Below are 20323 nucleotides of genomic sequence, written 5' to 3'. Positions count from 1 at the left end.
ATGTCGCTGCGTAATAGCTGCGAAATAGCTAGATTCTTCTTGCGAAAAGACGAAGGAAAAAATCTGGGACTCGACGAAACGTATGCAAATCGTACGAATTTTTGTCAAATGTTCCGCGTGTTATTTGTTACGCGAATTCTTTTGCCATACGTTCGCTAGAAAATACAACGCTAGAGAAATGAATACTCGAGCTGGCGCCGCTAAGGTTAAACCGATCTACCTGATCAAACGACGAACGATATATTTGGCAGATCGGCGCGATTCAAAGCACCCTGTAGATGACCCGCGGACGAAGTTACACTTCCTTGAATGCAGCATCCTGCCGGGAAACTATTGACCGGGTAATTGACCGAGCGCGTACGGTGCGCAACGTCGATGGAAGAGACAATTCCAGCTCGCTCGCGACTTCCTTCCTACATAGAACGAGCGAGTAAACGCGAATACTACCGGCATCGCGTAGAAACTCCGCTCGGTAGTGGTTTCATTCATAAAGTCACGCGTTTCGCGAGGAAACGCTTGCACGCGTTAACGAGAGAAACGCTTGGCGCGGCCCGTAAAGACCTTAAAACCCGCACGCACCGGAACGCCTATCTTACTTCCGTCGAGGATGCATCGCCGAGGGGGACGTTTCTTCGAGCGCGATTCCCTTCCGAGCAACTCGTCGCTTCGTTTCGTTTCTACCGCAACATCGATTTTCCCCCGTTTCGCGATAATAACGTAAGAACTTTGACTAGTTTGGCGGAGCAAGCAGATAGGATTTCGGCAAGCAAACGCGCGGTCTTGGATCTCGCCTTTCAAAGTGCACTGACCCTTCAGGCTTGGGCGGAACTCCTTCGCTTCCGGTGTTGTTCCGTCACTGCTATTTCTATATATAAGCGCGTACACGCTTTTGTTGGCGTACAATGTACGGGCCAAACGCTTCTACGTGCCACCGACGAATATTCCGACCAACGAATATACGGTCGATCCTATAATACTTTTGCGATTTGATTTTAACGAGTTGACGATGGTCAAGGATGGAAAACTATCTCGAACAGACTCGTGCGAAATCATCCGCGAGATGTAAGATTCCGAGCTGCGATTCGTAGACGCCAGAAAGAAGCTTAAACTTCACTATTTCCTCCTGGACGCCTACGCGTCGAGATTACGAGCGTGTTGCGCGATACCGCGGCGATTAAAAATTTTAAAGCTGTACATCTATGTACTCGAGGCGATCGAATAGATGCGCCTTTCAACTACATAAACGGGCTATTTATTGGAACAAGTGTACTCACGCGAATACGTGTCCGGCGAAGATGGTCACAGGTTCGAATCACCGTTCGAATTTCCGTTCGAATCACCGGTCCAAGTCGTCTTTCGAGTTGTCTAGTAGCTATCACGAGCAACGTTCAAATATTCCTATTTCACGTAACACCGATTACCGTTCTCTTGGTTCGTAGGTTTATTTTGGCGAAGATAGCGCCGCTGAAAGATAGTGTCGTACAATTGGCATCCTCCTACGACTTCCGGCGCTAGCTGGAGGTCGATGATTACTTTTTGTCGAAAGTTCGTTGCCACGTGGGAACGGAGGGAGGAGGGCGGGCAGCGGCGGAGTCAAAAGGTCGGCTGCATTGTCGTCACGAGTAAATCGTATCGGAGTGGTGTCAGAGAATACAAAAGAAAAAAAAAAAAAAAAACAAGATAACGAACTAAATATTCGGACAAAGTATCGGAAGCGACTCGTCGTCTGGTGTTTCGATTTGAAATTTAAAAAAAGCGGCTCGCACGCTAAACGAGTTCTCAGCGATCGTCGATGAGAAAGAGGCGGCTTTTAAAATTGGATAGTGGGGCTGGAAGCGGGGAGCGATGCAGGAAGAACGAAACGCCGGAAGAAAAGGGGGAAGAAACGTGGTAAAGAGAAGGAACTCTCTGTCCCAGAAGATGCAATGTGGCAATGTTACGTAATAAGAAGCACGCGTTACATACGACAAGGGTGGCGAGAGAAGAGGACAGTCGACGCGATGGAGAAGGACGCGGTGGAGGTACCGGTGGACGAGAATGAAAAGGGCAATGTCCACGGAGGATATCCACGGGGGATCGTGGAACGAACGAATTTCATTTTGTAAGGAAGCGCGGCTAGAGGCGAACGTCGTGGCGATGTTTCCAGCCGACTCGGCGGTATCTGTGAAAACGTTGAAATAGAATGGGAACGAGGTGAGAGATAGCGGACGAGCCGCGCGGTACTAGGCGCAAGGAATTGGAAATCGGTATGCGCGGCGAAAGCCTCGCTAAACAGAGAGATCGATCTCTCCGTCACCGGTGTAGCAACACTTGTCGACGCGCGGACGTGTTAACTCGATGCGATTTTGGTGATGCGTCACGACGAGGCACCTCGTCATCGTGGAACGTCGCTGCGCGTCGCATCGCGTCACGCCGCACGTGCGCCACCGCATCGGAGACGCGCAGGGCAAAGTGCATCGTAAGACTGCTGACGGGTGCAGCACCGGTGCTCCGGCTTTCCGATGCAACGCGTTACCCCTTATCCCCTCGTCCTCTTTGTACTCCCCTCCCTCTTTCGCTCGACCGAACGTGCGCACAACGACGACTTAACGCACCACGTGACCATCCCTTTAACTTTAGCAAACCGATTAACGCACCACTCTGCGCGACCACCGACGTTTCCTCTTCCTTCTTAATCTCTTCCCCCTTTCCACTCCTCTCTCGTATTCCCCTCTCCGTCTAAAAATTGTCTTCTTCTCTCATCCTCCTCGTCTCGCGGTCCCCACGAGACATTTTTTCCTGCCTTCCATTCTTTCCCTATGTGTCTGCTGGCGTCGGCTCGCATCTGCATCTACCGCTACGCATCTCTCTGTATTTCTCTCTCTTTCTCTCTCTCTCTCTCTCTCTTTCCCTCTCTTCCTTAACTTACCCCTTCCCAACTCTTTGACCTTCCAACGATTTTTCCTCTCTCATTCTTCCTTACCGCAGGAATACGTCTATATTTTTCTCTAACAGCATCCTCCCTTTGTCCCGACGCGTCTCGTCCTTGTTTCATGCGCACGCTGGATGCGAGTCGCGTTCATCTTCGTCGGACGTCGAGGAAGTAAACTCTCGCGCGTCTCTGTTACGCGGGGAAACGCTCGCGAGCCAGGCTGCTTTCTCGTGTCTTCTTCGTCGCTCTTGGCGCGTATCGCCTGTCGGGCTTTGTCTTCCTCGTAGGCAGAATTCTGTCGAGCACTGCGTCATTTCTGTACGCCGTATGATTCGTTCTCTCGCTCCGATTCGCTCTTTTCCGTCGTGCTCTTTCTTGAATACCGATGCGTCCCTCTCGGCTGGCATCCCCACCAGCCACGGGTCGACTCGTTGCACCGGGCAACCGAGTGGTGCAGCCGTCCTCGTCGCTCGGCTCCATTCATGCCTCGACTCTCTTTGGGTTATGCAACTCTTCGGTGAGACGGGAGACGCGAGACGAGGATTGCGTCGACTGCGCCGATACTGTACGCTCGTTTCACCGAATCTTACCTCACGAACAGCTTGGCTAACTCGCCGGACTAACCTTCCGTCGATGCACGGCTCCGTGCACGTCACGCAGCTCTTCCTCTGCCGCGAACGCGCCGGCTACAACTGCGCAACGATCCAATTTCGTTTCCCTTTCTGACGATTAACCCTTTCGAGGCTAATGGGACACGTCTGTCCCATCTGTCAGAGACACTGCGACGTCGTTAGAATCGTTTCAATCTCGCTGATTGCGAGATCTATCGGGATACACGACTCCGTGTGAAACGAGATCGCGTCAGCCGATACCGTAGTAAGAAAATTTCGCCTCTAAAGGGTCAACGCGTTAAGGATCGAACGGTGAAACAACAGGATACGTTAAACGAGCAGCGAAATGCCGGGCACACTTTGCGCCATTACGTCGCGGACCAGGACGAGGAACAGTAAAAATATCCTGCCGATATTCCGTCTAACGGCCGTAATTCGTACTCTGTTTTATTGCTCTTGATACAAACAATTTACTCGTACCAGTATAGAGAAAGATTCCAGTCGCACATTTTTATTTTACGATCGAACGACGCTTCTGTCCCGAAAGCCTTCCCACTGGATACAAAACCTAGGATACTTAATACCGATATAGCTAGTTTGTCGGTTTATAATTTGCAGAAAGTTTCCAAAGCACCACTTTCGTCGTAAAGACGACTGACATCGCACTTTACATGCACTGGTTCGATACAAAGCATGCGACGATCGATTTCTTTCCTCTCTCTTTCTCGCGCTCTGTTTCTGTCTCTTACGAACAACGTTTGGCTCGAGATCGTCGACGAAACTGCAACTACGAGGATCGTACGCGGACGTAGGAACCTGAGAAACCGCACTACCACGATATACACGTGAAAAGTATCGATTCGTCCAGTGTGCATGACGATTCGATCGATCACACGTGCCTCGAGCTTCTCCGTGTACAAGTAACGCGCGAATTTCTTACGTCTATGTATCGATTTGTTATATACGAAAAAATAGTATTTTTGTCTTATAAGTAGTGATCCAGCGCCGAGCGTGAAACGAAACGGGCGTTCCGTTAACGGTAGGTACTATACATTATTATTATTATTATTATCATTATTATAGTGAATGGATAAAATTACATACGTAGTGTTCGAAGCATCGTAAAATTCATTACGATAAATATCGGTATGTTTGGGATGGGAAATAGAAAATATTTTACAATGGCAAGATGGCAGTTGTAAACTTACTTATCTAAAAAACAAGATACTGCAGCACGTGCGAGTTTATCGCACGTTTAACCGTTTAAGTTTTCGGATCGATCGCGAACGACGAACTGATTGGACAAGATACGTCCTGGATACAGCGTAATAAATGTGCGTGCATTTATCTAGCGTGCAGCGAACGATTGCGTACGTGTCGTGCGAAAGACACTTTGAAATTGCCACATTCGTATTATTCGTGAGAGAATCCATTTGAAAGAAAGCTACGTAAAATGTTGCGTAAGAAAGCAAGGGGAGTCGCACCGATTCTTTGCGACTATATTTCTAAACGAAATTGGCTATCACAATATTTGCCTTCTCGTCCCGAGTTCGGCATTTTTCTTATCTTTCGATCGGTCATTGCAGTATCTTCGCAATACTGAATCGAAATTTCCCATTAACCGAGACGATAAATAATATATAGATTAAGGATAAGAGAGGGTGAGAAGTAGACAGAGCCGGTTTTTAAATCGCGAACAAGGGCAAACGATCTTCTACTCGTTTCCTTTGGTCGCAACGAACACGGCGTAGAATGTTGTAAAGCGTAACCGGAGGTCGTCGCCTGATTGATCTAATTGACTTCTATATCGGATCAACAAAGACTAGATTCATGGAAGACACACTCGGATAATTTTGAGGCGGTATACGATCGAACTTGGCATCTCGTTCAACGAGAAGAAAGCCCGATCGAATTGTCGGAACTTCGAGATCGTTAGCGGTTAACGCGCCGCGTTAACTCCGCTTCGATCTCCACACTCGACCGTGAAATTCGACCGTGAAATTCGACCGTGAAATTCGACGGAATGCCGCGAGACAGAAATTATTAGGAATTTCTCGCGTTTGATATCGAGTTGCTCGGAAAGTTCGTTGCGATTTTTAAAGAAAATTGGCTTTAAAGATCGAAACGAGCTTCCCAAAGGAACAACGACTCTATCGAACGTTTCTATAAACCTAGACGCGCATCGATTTCTGCAAATGTCATTTATCGCACGATCCTAGCCTAATCCAACGTCCAGAGACATCATTACCAAAAAGCCAACGATCGCGGCCCAGCTGGCGAGTTTACCGTTTCCACTGTAATCAGAAAGCAAGAAATACGTTTTCTTCTTAAAGATGCAAACTGATTTGACAGCAAGACACACCAATACGCTCTTTCTCTCTCTCTCTTTCATATCCAAGGATGGATGCAGAGGAACGTGAACGTAAAACTGGATATGTGAACGAACGAGGATCGATGGAAAGGAACTGGAGGAGGACTTGGATGCTCGGACGATCTGTTCGACGCTGATGACGAAAAATGGCGGTAGAAAGAGGAGAGTGGTACGAAAAATAGGAATCCGAGTGAACGTTCGAAGACGATCGAGGTGCGGAGATGGAAACGAAGAACGGGAAGAAAAAATAGCAGGATAGCGAGAAATAAAAGGGTTTTCGCGATATAAGTAGGGATTAAGTACACACAAAACACACACGCTCGTAGCCGGTATTGCACGTCACGGCTTGTTGATTTCGTAAATTATACACGGCCATCAATTTTAACGGCCGGTGAAATGTGCCGTTGTGTTTCGGTGGGCGTTCTACCATATCAATCATATCCGCGCGGTAAATACCTCCTTTCGGTGTGCCTCAGAAATTTGTATTTTTATTAGCCATTACGGTTCGCGGTCGGTGGACAAACGACGCGATTCGACGCGATTCGACGCGATTCGGCGCGATTCGACGCGATTCGACGCGACAAATATCGATCGAGATCTCTCCGCCAAGTATCATCGACAGCATGGCGCGTATCTTTCGAACCACAGGCTGCTTTCAAAAAAAGTAGACGATTGCCGTTAGCTGCGAGGCTACGGGCCCGAAACGAGGCATTCCTTTTCACCGAACAGACAATCATGCAAACGATCACCGAGGACCGACCGTTCCAAGAATCCGGCTAGCTCCGTATCAGTTGAGAAACCCGTGAGTCGAAGAAAAATTAATTCCCGAGATACGCGACAAGTCCGAATTCTTTCGATAGCTTCTACATAGCAGAGCCGTGTTTCTTGTGTCTTTCGTTTTTAGAGCTGGTTCTTGCGCACGCGTGTGCGTCGCTACGAAAACTAATCGATTCTCGGATCTCGCAAACTTTCTCCTCGTCCTTATTCTTTCGCGCTTCTTTTTTCGATATCGTTCGATCTTACAGGGAGCGCGTTTACCTTTCGCGAGAAACTCTGCTGTCCTGCTAAACCAGAAAGCAAAGCGAGCATTGTAATCTCTCTCTCTCTCTCTCTCTCTCTCTGTTTCCCCTCTTTCACTTCCTTCGGCCTTTTGGAAATGATCACACGCGGTGCAACGCGTACGAGAAACAGCTTCTCGCCTGTCGGAGGTCAGACAACGGTTTACAGAGGGGTTTGTCACTTTTGTGTTTGTCGGAGCCTGGAGGGTTCCCGAGGGAGCGAACTTGGCTCCACTATCTCAGGAGGAAAGCGCGTCCGTACGGTACCGTCTCGTCGGCCAGAGCGGTTAGATCGCACGCGAAATACAAAAGGAGCCAATTATAATGACAATGCGTCTTCAGCTAGGCAGTCGAGCCTGGGAAAGAAATTCGCCACGTCCGTTTTGCCGACGCTGCGCTAACTACGCTACTGCCGTCACGCGCCATTGTACCGTAATCGTTCTCGAACATGCGCCGTACATGCGCCTCTATCTTTCTAGACCTGTACGACCGTATCCTCTTTACTTTTTCTTCGTACAACGACCACCGCAACAACAATAGCAGTTTCAGAAGAGAGAAAGAGAGATTTCTACGCTCTTATTCCCAATTTCTATGCAAATGTAATAAAAATTGTACCAACCTCTGATGCGCTTCCGGAACGATATCGTCGATCACGACATAGATCATTGCACCGGCTGCGAAGGCAAGCGCATAAGGTAGCGCGGGTTCAGCGAACGTCACTCCGGCTGCGCCAAGGACGCCGGCCAGAGGTTCTACCATCCCTGAGAGTTGTCCGTACCAGAAACTCTTCAACGTACTAATTCCAGCCGCTTGAAGGGGCAGAGCCACCGCCAGTCCCTCGGGAAAATTCTGGATACCGATTCCGATTGCAAGGTTTCTGTAATAAAAACGTACAACGCGATTGAGTGGTAGTAGGTTGAACGCGTTCTCCTAAGCAACGCCGATGTGACAGGAAAAATAAGCGTGTCTGGTTTAGCGAGAAGCGCGTATCGCGATCGAACGATAAGGATAAAGGTGAGGAGACAAGGTGACTTTGTCGCGAGTCAACTTGCACCGTCTCATCCGATCCCGGTGAGTTCTTGAAACTGGTCGACGACTTCGACATTCTCTAGATTTTTCCATTTGCTCGGTTCGAGTGATGCGAGCTGCTTCTACGACGAACCTTCCACTCTCTTGTCCTATGCGTGGCAAACTGATCGTTCATTCTCGAATCTCGACATGGACGTTACGTGTCCGCCTTTTCCTTCTTGTAAATTTGTAGATCGCTGTTACATTACGAGTAGATCCTGAAGCGTGCCGAAGGGCGAGAATAGAAGAACAAAAGTAAGAGAACGAGTTACGCGCTGAGTGTACGAGCCAATTACGATCGCCTACTGTTTGGAAATTTCCAAGTCGATCGATCTCGGCGGTCGTACGTACCACGGCAATTCGATGGAACGACAAGCAAGGGAGAGAGAACGGCACGAAGAAATCGCCGGATATTAGCCAGAATATTCGAATACGAAAGCACAGTTCACGAAACAAGTTGAGTAAAACAAAAAATCGAAAAGACGAATAGACGACAGAAAGCCAAAGTGGTAAGAAGAAATCAATGACGATGGAAAAACTTTGCAATGTTCGGTTCTTGACCGGTCGAGGAGACTATGGACGGGCGCGGATGAATTGCCGATGGGTCGACGATTAGAATTTTCAAGCGACAATAGACAAGCGGTCGATCGATAGAGAATAGCAGAGATGGTCGAGCAGGTGAATGAATGACGCGAACCAAGCTCCTCCTTCCGATGCATGATCACCGTGCTCTCTCGTACATGCCGAGCACATGGTATGGTATGTCATGCCGCGGCGTGTAGCACGTTATTTCATAGGACGGCATCGCCGTCGCGTTCCTACAGCATCGACGTACATAAGTGGTTGTACAGTTAACCCGTCGGGTCCGGCTGTTCGCCAGTTGCATCAGGGGAGGTCACCCGAGTTCCAAGAATGATCGTCCCCTACCACACCACTCTTGGCTTCACCTTCTTACGTTTCTCTCTTTCTCTCGTTCTTCCACTCTGTCCCTCTCCATCGTTCCTGTGCTCCTTCGTCTCTTTTCTCTCGCTCCTTCGAACCGCGCCCTCCTACAGCCAGGTTTCTTTTCCTTCCTGACTTCTTCTTTCTGATTTCCACGGTCAGCGCCGTGATTTCCCGATTCGTCTACCCTATCACCAGACAGCTAGACCCCGGCCAGCGTCGTTCTAGCGCTTCTCGCTGCCCAATCCAGCGGAGTTCGGATTCTTCCGTTTTTCAAATTCATCTTGTCCCCATTGTCCTATTTTGTTACGATACGAGAAGGTCGCCTCACCCTACGCGACAATCAAATTTACTTAAGAAACAACGTCCGAGCGTCTTCATCATCCTTTACGAGTGGATGAAGTAACTCGTTTGCTAGGGCTCGTCTTCTCCCTTGTTCCCAACTGTCGCTACTTTCTAAATCGGAAAGTGTCCATCGCGTTGGTATCCAACTAGTCGTCTGCTTTTGCGCGATTCGTGAAATAGGCGTAAAGGGAGAGAGGAGAGAGAGAGAGAGAGAGAGAAAGACAGGCTCATTCATAAATTTGTCCGCGTTGTCGCGCGCTAGAGAGATCACGCGGCTAAGGTTCGCCTTTCAAATTAGAAACGGAGGTATTCCATCGCCCGGGGAATTACGCGCGAGGGCGTCGCGCTGTCTCGAGCCGCGAATCGGAGATTTCTCCGAGCAGAAACGGTATAGATCTCGCCAAACTGGTATCTATTAAAAGGCGAAAAAAGGTAGCACACCGGTGTTTTGATTGTCATGGTCAAACTCGTAGCGGAGTTACCGTTAGACGTGCGTATTCGATGGAGCGCCGGTTCTACGGGCGGCAGCCATAAAAATTAGCTTCGAGGCGATGGAAAATAAATACGTTGAACCGGTGACGTCGTAGATATCGAAGAACTTAACGGATCATCGAGGCGGTGTAGCTTCGTCAATGTGTACCAAAATGGCGACCGGAGTAGTTTCGTTGGACGCATCGCCGGTCGCCATTTTGCATTCCATAAGCAACCGTGACTGTCTTTAGGCGGCAACGCTCGTCCTCGGTTTAAACGACCGAAACACTGGCAAATTGTTCTCTCGTCTGACTTTCTTTCTCATCGCGAAACGAGAAATCAGAGCCAAAGTGCGCTACGATCGAACAGCGTGCTCGTGCCTCGTAAACAACGCAATCGGGTTGCGTTTTATCGATCTCACGGTGGAAAGTAGCGTCGCTGGCAGCGAAATTTCATCGTCGCCGCGATACGATAACGAGCCGTTTTTCGCCGGCCGAGGCTGCACTTCCAAAAAGGAAGCGTGGAACGAACGAGCGACCGGCAGAAGGAGGAAATCGAAGGAGAAGGAACGATCCCGAAGGAATCACGAGGAATCTCCGTTGGAGGGATTGACCGCGCGATTGGCGAGCCTACAAGATGTGAATAGAGATAGAAGGAGCATAGGACTAGAGACCCGGAGAGGGTCTTGAAACATCGTAAGATAGGAAAAGGGGGAGAAGCCGGTGTTACGTGTTATGCGCGAGTCCTTAGGTGTGCGCTTATGTTCATACACCGTACGACGCGCGTTAAGAAGAGAGACGAGGGGAGAGGAGCAACGCGAGGGACGAGCGTAGACGTATAAACGCGCTTGTACGAGAAAACTAAGGAGCGAGCAAGACAAAAAGGGGCGAGAGAGGAGGAGCAGGGGTAAGGGAAGAGAAAGAAAGAGAAGCAGAGACGAAGGAGGAACGAGAGAGGGAGTAAGGAATGCATGGGAACGAGGCGCAAGCGGGCCGACCGCGATTTGCCCGTCCCGCATTCCACCAACGCCAAGGCGAGTTCTCCGGCTCTTCTCGGCTGCGAGTCCCGAGGCCACCGGCCACGGCTTAACACCATAAAATCATAAGACCAAGATCAACCCCGCTCTTCTCTGCTACCTCCGGCATCGTTGCGCGCCTCTTAATGTCAAACAGAAACGCGTTTGCCGATTCTCGCGAACCTGTTCCTCCGTTTCCTTCTCTTTTTCTCCCATTCTCAACCCTCGTCACCCTTCCTTGCGACACAGCCTTTTCTAGCCGAAACGGTAACCGGTCGTAGTTACCCGCGCGTTAAGACGATACGAGGGAAGGAAGCTCTTTCTTACGACTACGACCACGTCGTAAAAGTTTAGAACGAATTCGCCGTGAAATAATTGGCGCGCATTCCAAGGGGTAAGGTGGCTTTTGCCGAATTGGGAACGGTCGCTGGATCGCGAGATTCCGACGGCAGATGTTCCTTGCGAGCCACGCAGCGCACAAGGAAGAAATAGCCTCCATCGCGTGTACAGTTGATCGTGGACGCAACAGCGAGTAGCCGTCTCGATGGCGGTGGTTCGATCGGCAAGAAGACGCTAGTTCGTCGAATAGTCCGGACAGACGATCGTCCCGAGGTCGTCGTCGAGGGACATAACGGATCCGGCTGTTCGTCTGTTCCGAGTAAGGTACGCGGTGCGCATGCGTAATGCCGCTGCATTCCAAGCATTGCAAAGTCGCTGCACCGTGCGCGCCGGTGCATCGCCCGATGCCAGAGAAAGAGAAACGAATTAACCGAGACACCGAGCAGAAGCGAGAGATAGACGTGTCCGCCGAAAGAAGAAAGAGCAGGAGGAAGTCGCGATGACAAATGCGCTTTCCGATAGCTTGTTTGATCGCCCGTTTTCTTCCACTGTCTCTTTCTTTCTTTCTTTCTTTCTTTCTTTCTTTCTTTCTTTCTTTCTCTTTTCTTCTTTTCTTCTCATTTTTTGATAATATCTTCCGATATCGAAAGCTTCTATTTTTCCGATACGTCCCGTCGTACCAAGACCTTTCGAGCTAGATAATAAGAAAAAGAAAGGAGAAAAGTATCGGTGTGTCCGCTAACTTACGGAGTGTGTCTCGCGAGTCGAATTCTCAGAAAGTTTTGGCCGTGAACGGCTGTACTCGAGGCATCTCGCGCGTAGAAAATGTAGGCGACGAACAGACAAAAAGGAGAAACGGTGTCCGGCAGTCTAACGACGGGATGGAAATCAATGCGAGGGAATGCTCGTCTTCCGTTGATAACGGAAGGCGGTTCTCGTCGCGAAGAAGGTTCCGAGATACGGTTGGCGTGTCTATCGCTGCGCACGTGCATTCGTAATACTATGCACCATCCACCGAAGCTAAACGGGAAGTACTATATCGTAACCGACTTCCTTTGATTTTAGCACACGTCAGAACGAGTTTTCCGCGTGTGATAAGCAATTCCGTGTGCAAAGTACAACGATCGAAGAAAATTGTCGAGGCTGTGTCGTGTTGCTAAATCTAATAATCGCATCTTTAGAAAATATCGAGTAAGAAATTGAGAAAACGTCGTTAAGTCGGACGTTATTCGTTCACCAACTTGGCCTCTATTACTCTCTTCGTGGACGATCGACATTCCTCGTTTCTTTCTTTTTTTTTTTTTTTTTTTCTAACAGAAAATACAGTTTCAGCAATGACGAAACGAGTTACGGACTATCGCGTTTATAGTTATGGTATACGATACTACAACTTGGAGATGAAGGACGAGAAAAGAAGAAGGCATAGATAGCCAGAGAGGATGTTCGAGCCGAAAGAGGACAGCAAAGCTAGAGCCACGGAGAGAAAGGGTAAAATGGTAGAGAGAAGAGAGCGGGCAAGTAAAAAGAGAAAAGTAGAGACACGAGGACAGAGAGGGGCCGCGGTGCGGTGAGCACTGGTCGGTCGGTCGGTCGGTCGGTCGGTATATAATAAGACAGACAGGAGGATAGCACTGAAATGAGGTGGTTTCGTCGGCAGCTTTGTCTGGCGCCGTGTTTAACATAGCAACACCTCATCTACGTACCATGCCAACCCGCCACTCCGTAGTTCCTTCGTTTTTATGCGTGCTATTTCTCTCTTTTTCACTCGCCCATTCCATTTCCTTCTTTCCCGTTTTCTTCTACGATCTACGAAGGTAAACGGAAACAGAGAAGATATATCGGACGACATACGCGATCACGTGACCAAATCTTCCGCAGAGAATGGCGAGAACGTCGATTTAGCCTCTCCGATCTGAAACAGCGTTCTTCTCGATCGAGAACGAGACGAAGCCGAACGAGAACGCGAGCGCCTTTTTCGCGAATCAGAAGATGTTCGATGGTCGTCTATTTCTAGATATTTTTATGGCACGCAACGGGGCAGATCGCGTCACGAAGGAACGAGTCACGAGAATAGACGCTAACGACGATTCGGTGACGAATTTCAATGGCGAAACGAGATAAGGACAAGCGAGATTCCGCGAAAAATTCGCATACCGCGAAGGTATCTCGGTACAGAAGGTGACTCAGTACCGGATCTCCTTGAGCGTTTTACGAGTGCAAATATCGTCGCTCCTATCGGCTGCCCGCTCTTCCAGCATCCTTTTCTCTTTTTCTCGCTCTATTTGTCCTGTCTGCTTGCTCTTCGCTCTTCGCTATTCCAACGCACTGCGGATACCGACGTGAACGGCCACGCGCTACCAATCAACCACCGCCGAACCTTTCATTCATGATTCTTTCGCCGCCTCGAACGCAACTCTCGACCAACGTTTTGCCTCGGTCTCGCGAATGAATTACCTTTCCTTGGGAAGGACATGTCGCGACCGATCGATCGATAACGTAAACGGATCTGTTGCGTAAAGCCTCGTTTCTATCGCGGCTTACGGACGACGATGTTTTCCTTGACCGGGACACGATCTGCCAACGATCTCTTGCCTCGACAATTTTTTCCCATGTCGCTTACTCGAACGCTTAGCGGTGCAACTTCTCTATGTACCGAATACGAGACATTTGTACCGATTAACCTCTCGAAAATACGCTCGACACCGGTAGCCTGCAGGTTCGCGATCGTCGTGAGAATGGAATGTTGCTCGTAACCGACGAGTTCGGCTACAAAAGGGCATGCTGGCTCGATAACCGCTCAAGGCTGAGCGATTTTCCCAACGCGCGACGATCCTTGCTCGTTCCTCGTCGTTCCCTTCTTTACCCCGATTCCATCGACGTGTGTATCTATTTTTAATGGAAAAATATTTTTCCCGGTGAACATTCCCTGAAAGAAGATAGTCGTCAGACGGCGAAGACCCGCGGCACCGATAAGAATATACGCACGGCACGAACCAGTACGTGGCGATACGCACGACGCCGATATATCGGCCGGGGTCATCTTTCGAACCGAGACGACGATTCATTCATAACCGGGAAACTAGCGCGATACCGCGTTTATGTCGCACCGCTTATCGTGCGCCCTCGCTCGTTCGCTTACCTTCTTATTTCTCTCCGTCTCTCTCTTACCGGCTTCGTTACAAGATGAAAAAAAAAGAAGAAGCTTCGGCGGTAATATTTTCCAGTAAGCATTGAAATTCAAAGTCTCCTCGGAAATTTGTTGGCGAGAGTCGCCATTCCGCTAGCCTTTCTTCGGTAAAGCGTTCACGCTGTATCAGAAAGGAAAAAAGAGAACTGTCTCTCTGTATTTCTCAATTATCGCGCGACAGAGAGGAAAACATCGATCCGGTCCATTCATTCTACGGATGCTTAATGACCTACGGACGCTTGTAATCTCCGCTCAGATATCCAATAGCGTTCGAACGCAGCGAGATTCGGCTATGACGCGATTTCGAGTTTGGTAGTACCGTAATGAAACTCTCTTAACATCTTAAATACGTTCGAACACTTACGTTGACAGCTATTTTTCTTTATCAACCTTTTATGCTTTTCGCATATCGCGCAACTACTCTAAACGCCCATTATCCTTACACGTTGTTGCATCGATTTACATTTTCGCAACAAAATTGTGCGAAGAACATATCTTCGAATCTTAAATTATAGCCTTTGATCAGAGTACGCTTAAATAATAAAAGGATACCGGTATAAGAAGCACAATAGCTGGATCCCTCGTGAAAACGTTTATGTATTAACTAAATTACGTAATAACTACGTATCCGGAGAACAAGTTTCGCCATTGTAATTGTATCTGCGAAAAGTTGCCTTCGAAGAGGAGCACGTACAAACGTACTTATCTTTTTAGTTACAGAAACAAAAAATTGAAAGTTTCGTCAAGCTGCGGAAACAAAGCTGTCTATCTATATTTAGCGTACGGAAAGAACACGCTCGGGTTGTCCAGGTGCTCTGGCTAATGGGCGTGAAAATTTTGGTTGCCAATACGAAGGTGAAACGTTTTCCATCCATCTCCAGGCTGACTACGTTGCAGAAAAGCTGCAAGCTCGCGACTGAAAATAGGCGGACGATCGTCGAGCGCTGGATCCTTGGGCAGCGGAATCGGAAGTAGTCATTTGCGTGCACGTGTCGATTCACGTGCACGTTCTTACAGTGACATGAATGATAAACGTTGCTTTTCCCCTATTGATCCTCGTATTTGATTACAAATTTCGTTACTGCGAATTGCCTTAAAGCTCGTCGAGCGGATTCGAGATTGGAAAGAATTGGAAAGAACGAATCTGTAACAAGATGTTGGGCGAATTAACGGGCTATCTTTGGAAAAGGAGGACGAAAGAAATAAGAGAAAAGAAAGAAGAGAATAAGAGGAAGGTCGACGATATGGGAGCATGCGATATCGTTAACATTTTCTATAAATAAAGTTTACGTTGCCCGGGCGGCTTTTGTAGAAATGAAATCAACGTCATACCGGTCGATGTAGTTGTACACGTCATCGCAGTAGGCTGAGTTGTTTCCAAAGTCAAAGGCGTAAGGCGGTAAGGAGAGCGAGTTCGGGGCAAGTCGTGGTAGAGGGACGAGGAAGCGGGGAACGGGGTATGGAATGGAATGCGCGGCGCCTAGGGCTCGTTGAATTCCAGGGCCACACGTGCCCTTCCCCCGCGCAACAGGCACCCACTGCTGCCAATAAACTTTGCCTGCGGCTGGCACTCGCGACCGACCACCATAGAACTCATTCATGGGGACCTCCTAGCACGCGCTCGTAACTTCCATCCGCTCGACTTCAATGGTGTTACCATCTATCGACGAATTCCTCAACTTCCTTCTCAATCGCAGCCATCTAGAATCGACCGAGTCGTTTCGACTTGAGCTACGATATTTCTACAGTAGCGACACTTGCTCGAATTACACGAGTATTCGTGCTTTCCGCCTTTATCGATGCATCAAACGAACGAGATTACTTTTAAACGCGCGAACAGAAAAGGAGAATATCGTTCGATAAAGTTTTCCTCTTTTACCGTACGAACGTTGAATTACATCTATTCAGACAACTATGGTAGATTTTCAAATAAACGTAGATACTGATTTTTAACGTAACCGAAGACTTCTCCCCTCTGAACAATTCTCTTAACTACTTAACGATGATGATCCGTAATGAATCTGATAGGCGCGATTGGTTTAAGTGAACTTTACTTTAGACGCATTAGAATCTATTTGAAATATCGCTCTACATACAACGGCGAATCTCTAAGAATAATAATCATTCGGTCATATTGTGAGAAACTTGTTGGTTATATGATCAATGCGAGTTAAATTATTTAGGCCAGAATATCAGATAAAGATATTAAAATAGATATTGCCGATTAAATCTTAAATCTTGGTTAAAAGAAGGTTAAAAAACGTACTTATTTCCTTTTACATATCCCCTCTTCTTCGAGACAGGCTTCTGGACTATACGGCCACTGTCTACATAGTTTACGCTAGATTAGATTCCGAGAATCTATCGCTGCCTATGAAAATAGTTTTCCATCGCGCTTCGTGATGTTCGGAATTTTGAAGCGTCGTGCATATTGTTAGAAGACTGTTAGACTCCCATATTGGTAGTCCTTACATACAGAGACGCAGAAATGTCGCTTACCTTGCATTTTCAAAAGTTGCTGATGCACTATTACCAACTGCAGCGAATCCAACTCCAACTGCAAGACCTTCTGGAATATTGTGCACCTAATACATTGCAAAAATTAATCTCGAGCATAAGTTCGTCACATTTTATTTGTAATTTTACGTCATGGGTGCATTTAAAGAAAATCTCGACGACTTTGCGTACCGTAATGGCAACGACCAGCAGCAAAACTCTTCTCCATTGATTGTTTTTACACTCGTTGTTAGGATCCTCGTAAATCGTGCCTGTTTCTTCTTGTTCTGCCGGCCTATCTACATTTGCAATTTGTCGTCTTCGGGTATTTTGCTCGTAGAAACCTGGAAAATGCGACAATCGATGATATACTATAACATTCGTTGGAAGTGATTTAAATTGTTTATATATGTGTATATGAGCCCCTGTGTAAACATAATCTTTCTTCTTCTTTTCTCGTTTTTTTTTTTTTTTTTCGAATTAAAGCACAGTAAAGCTTATCATTAACACCCGGTATTTTCTATTCCATATTTTTTGCACCTCTTGTGTATTATAGTTTAGATCCGCAGGCAGGATTAATAAGATCAGTTTTACAAGTAGCGGAACTTTCTTCAACACGAACGACAAAAATTGATGCATATTTTGCTATTTTTACCTTTCTAGCAAAAGTACTTTGTACTTTCAAAGCGTGGATAATATGTCAGAGTAATTCACGTTTCAATAACCAGACGTTCTATTCATATTTTATCGGTCGCGTTTTTGCAAGTTCCACTTGTTGCATTGAAAATGCTTTCATGCAAACGTTACATTGCACATCTTGTTTAAATGCAAAAAGCATTAACACTGACGAACATTCTAACTAACGACTAACTACGCAATACAAGATATTACGTACGATAGGTACAACAAAAAATTATGCACTGTTCAGAAAGAAACAGCGGTACATTAATTAAACGAAAGACAAGTAAGTAACGTCGTGAGCTTTTTCTCACAGAATTGATATATTTGAAAATTTGTTTGTTTCTGAACGAGTTAATCGCTTATTGTACGAGGAAGCAAAGAGGGGCGAGTGAACATTTACATTTCGACACACAGACATAATAATAATATACAGAGTGTAGAGTGAACTGATCCCATTTTCCAAGCCTACAGAAAGAATTGGATACATATTACAGGAAAAAAATGTGATACCATCGATGGTGGTTGACTCAATTTGAGTATACATTTTTCCACCAAATATCTGTACGTCGTTACACGGATCATAATCGTCTAAATCCTCGTCACTCTTTAGTTTTTCAAGGATCTTGCGTCTTTGTTTCGTACCGACTGACTGCATAGCTAAAAGCACATTGGGGGACTGAATGCCAAGGGAAGATATCAACGCGTCCGTCCCATAAACGAAAGCCGCGCCTATGAGAAATCCAACTCCTATTGGTACGAACGCGAATTCGCCTTCCGCTCCGTACAATTTGCTCTTTGTCGCCATTTCAATAGCAGGTGCCAGTAGCGACCAGTAACTTGCCGCTATCATCACGCCGCCTGCGAATCCCAGGCTGATGTCCAATAATTTACGCTGTAATTAAACGCGTTCCATCATTTAGTATCGTTCTGCACTCTTATCTCTTAATTTACGTGTATGTAGAATTTCAAATAGGCGTCGACAATCAAACATATTGTGATACTGTTAAAATAATTATACGGTAATAAACTTATTATCGTAAAATGTTACTTGTTTGTCACACTTCTAAAATATCGTTCGATATTTCTTTATGTTATAGAACCAAGCGATACCTTCTCTTTCGTAAATAGAAATTTTGTTCATACGTTGTTCAGTTTGTATACATCTAATCTTATCAGATAAAGTTTTAAATTAGTAGCAATTTCTTAAAAAGAAATGAAAAAAGATGCAAACGTTAACTAGATAACGTTGAAATTTTATATTGCGTAGTATATTTTCTTCGCTTTTCTTTGCTTTTCTTTGACTAGTTCGTAAACGAAATTAGCCGATCTTACGTCATTTCCATATAAAAAATTTACTTCACAAATTTTCTAATTAGAGGAGGCTGATATAGCTAATATAGTAACCGCTAAGAATCAGACTAAACTTCATTCTTGATCTAAATTTTTGGTTTATTTCCGTGTCCTTCGATAATATTTGACTGGTAAGGTCCAAGAACGCCAGTTCTAAATTTAGGGAATCATGAGATTAAAAGTTATGCGTCTGCGAACATGCACCAACATTTCACAGCTTATTTCAACGCCATATTAGCTTTATTCATAGACTATCCGTTTCAGTTTAACGAGTCAAATCACTATCTGTAAATAGATGCACATGATGGCCAAATTTCAGGTTCGGCAATTCATATCGATATTGGGTTGGATCAGATAAATCCAGGCGGAAAGCGGTCGGTAACACTGCTATCTACCAGGTTCGCGCGAATTTGTTGAACATCTGTAACGAAATAAGCTATAAAACACGTACTTTTACAGATCTATAACTTTTGATTCCATGATTTTCTAAACTTAAAACTGACATTTTTTGGATTCTACTAGTCAAATACCATTGAAAGACACAGAAATAGATAAGAGATTTAGGATGCCCTAAAACAAAGTTTAAGGAGGAGGACTTAAGGAGGAGAAAAATTAAAAAAACGTTAACTGATAATAACATCGAAATTAATTGCACCTTTTACGTAGTACATTTTTTCCCTGACTGGTTCGCAAAAGAAGCTAATCGATCTTACGTTAACCATTTCCGATAACAAAATTTATTTTATTCCGCTAATGTATTGCACTAAATTATAATAAGAAATTTGAAAGATGATAACAAAGCTTGAAATATCGTAAATATCACGTTTCTTTAAACTAGGATGTGAAACATTTTCAAGGTGGTAAGTGTAATTCCAACGTTTTCAAAACGGAAAAATTCCCGCGAAGAGTGTACGATAAAGGTTAGTTTATACTTTGCAACTTAGGTTAGAGTCGAACGTATATAATATTTTGATTAATGCAGTAATAAATACTTGACGAAACGTAGGTAAATTCAAAAATATTCGATTGGAGAAGAAAAGGAAGGAATAAAGCTTACTTGTTTTCCTCTAATTACGATAACAAGTGCGGCACCCGCTGCGGTGAGAGCCCACGTAAATAACGTTCCTAGGAGCGCCTGTACGATTGGCGAATAATCCTTTAACATTGTACCAATCGTCTAATCCTCGACACCTTAGATCGCACAGCACATCCTCTGCAATGTGAACCACGAGAAACTGTTTCGTGGGACACAAATTCCGCTGATATGCATTCAGTCCCCCGCACTTATCTCAGCCACCACCATCGCCACTAACACTATCGCAGTGGCTGCCACTGATACTTCATTACAGTTACTATCACTGTTGAATATCGGCGCTGCTATTGCTAGTCCACTACTACCAACGCGTATTCGCGTCTACTTGCTGTACGACGAGTTCGTTCCTGTACTTATCAATTATGATTTCCGAGTAGGGTACACA

The 20323-nt window shown here is 46.2% G+C and overlaps 2 protein-coding genes across 3 annotated transcripts; both read right to left on the bottom strand.

Annotated features, from left to right (window-relative positions):
• Window positions 1–3935: 3935 nt before the first annotated feature.
• Window positions 3936–20196, bottom strand: LOC117232820 (zinc transporter ZIP11). 2 transcript variants are annotated; one of them, XM_033492509.1, is made up of 6 exons: window positions 19903–20196; window positions 18006–18387; window positions 17007–17158; window positions 16818–16903; window positions 7571–7828; window positions 3936–5816 (listed from the first exon to the last, which is right to left on the bottom strand). In XM_033492509.1, the coding sequence occupies exons 1-6, from the start codon at window positions 20008–20010 to the stop codon at window positions 5738–5740; spliced, it is 1065 nt and encodes a 354-aa protein (XP_033348400.1). In that variant the 5' UTR covers window positions 20011–20196; the 3' UTR covers window positions 3936–5737. The 2 variants fall into 2 exon arrangements, with proteins under 2 accessions (XP_033348400.1, XP_033348406.1); XM_033492515.1 differs by having other exon boundaries at window positions 18138–18387; window positions 19903–20193.
• On the bottom strand, window positions 14904–16015 carry LOC117232855. Its single transcript, XM_033492569.1, has 2 exons — window positions 15651–16015; window positions 14904–15462 (listed from the first exon to the last, which is right to left on the bottom strand). The coding sequence occupies exons 1-2, from the start codon at window positions 15917–15919 to the stop codon at window positions 15330–15332; spliced, it is 402 nt and encodes a 133-aa protein (XP_033348460.1). The 5' UTR covers window positions 15920–16015; the 3' UTR covers window positions 14904–15329.
• Window positions 20197–20323: the final 127 nt, after the last annotated feature.

This window comes from Bombus vosnesenskii, unplaced genomic scaffold (genome assembly GCF_011952255.1).
Source record: "Bombus vosnesenskii isolate JDL3184/JDL3185 unplaced genomic scaffold, Bvos_JDL3184-5_v1.1 scf7180000013263, whole genome shotgun sequence".
In the NCBI taxonomy this organism is placed as follows: domain Eukaryota; kingdom Metazoa; phylum Arthropoda; class Insecta; order Hymenoptera; family Apidae; genus Bombus; species Bombus vosnesenskii.
Note: the sequence above shows the minus strand (reverse complement) of the source record. Positions and strands in the feature narration are given on the sequence as shown.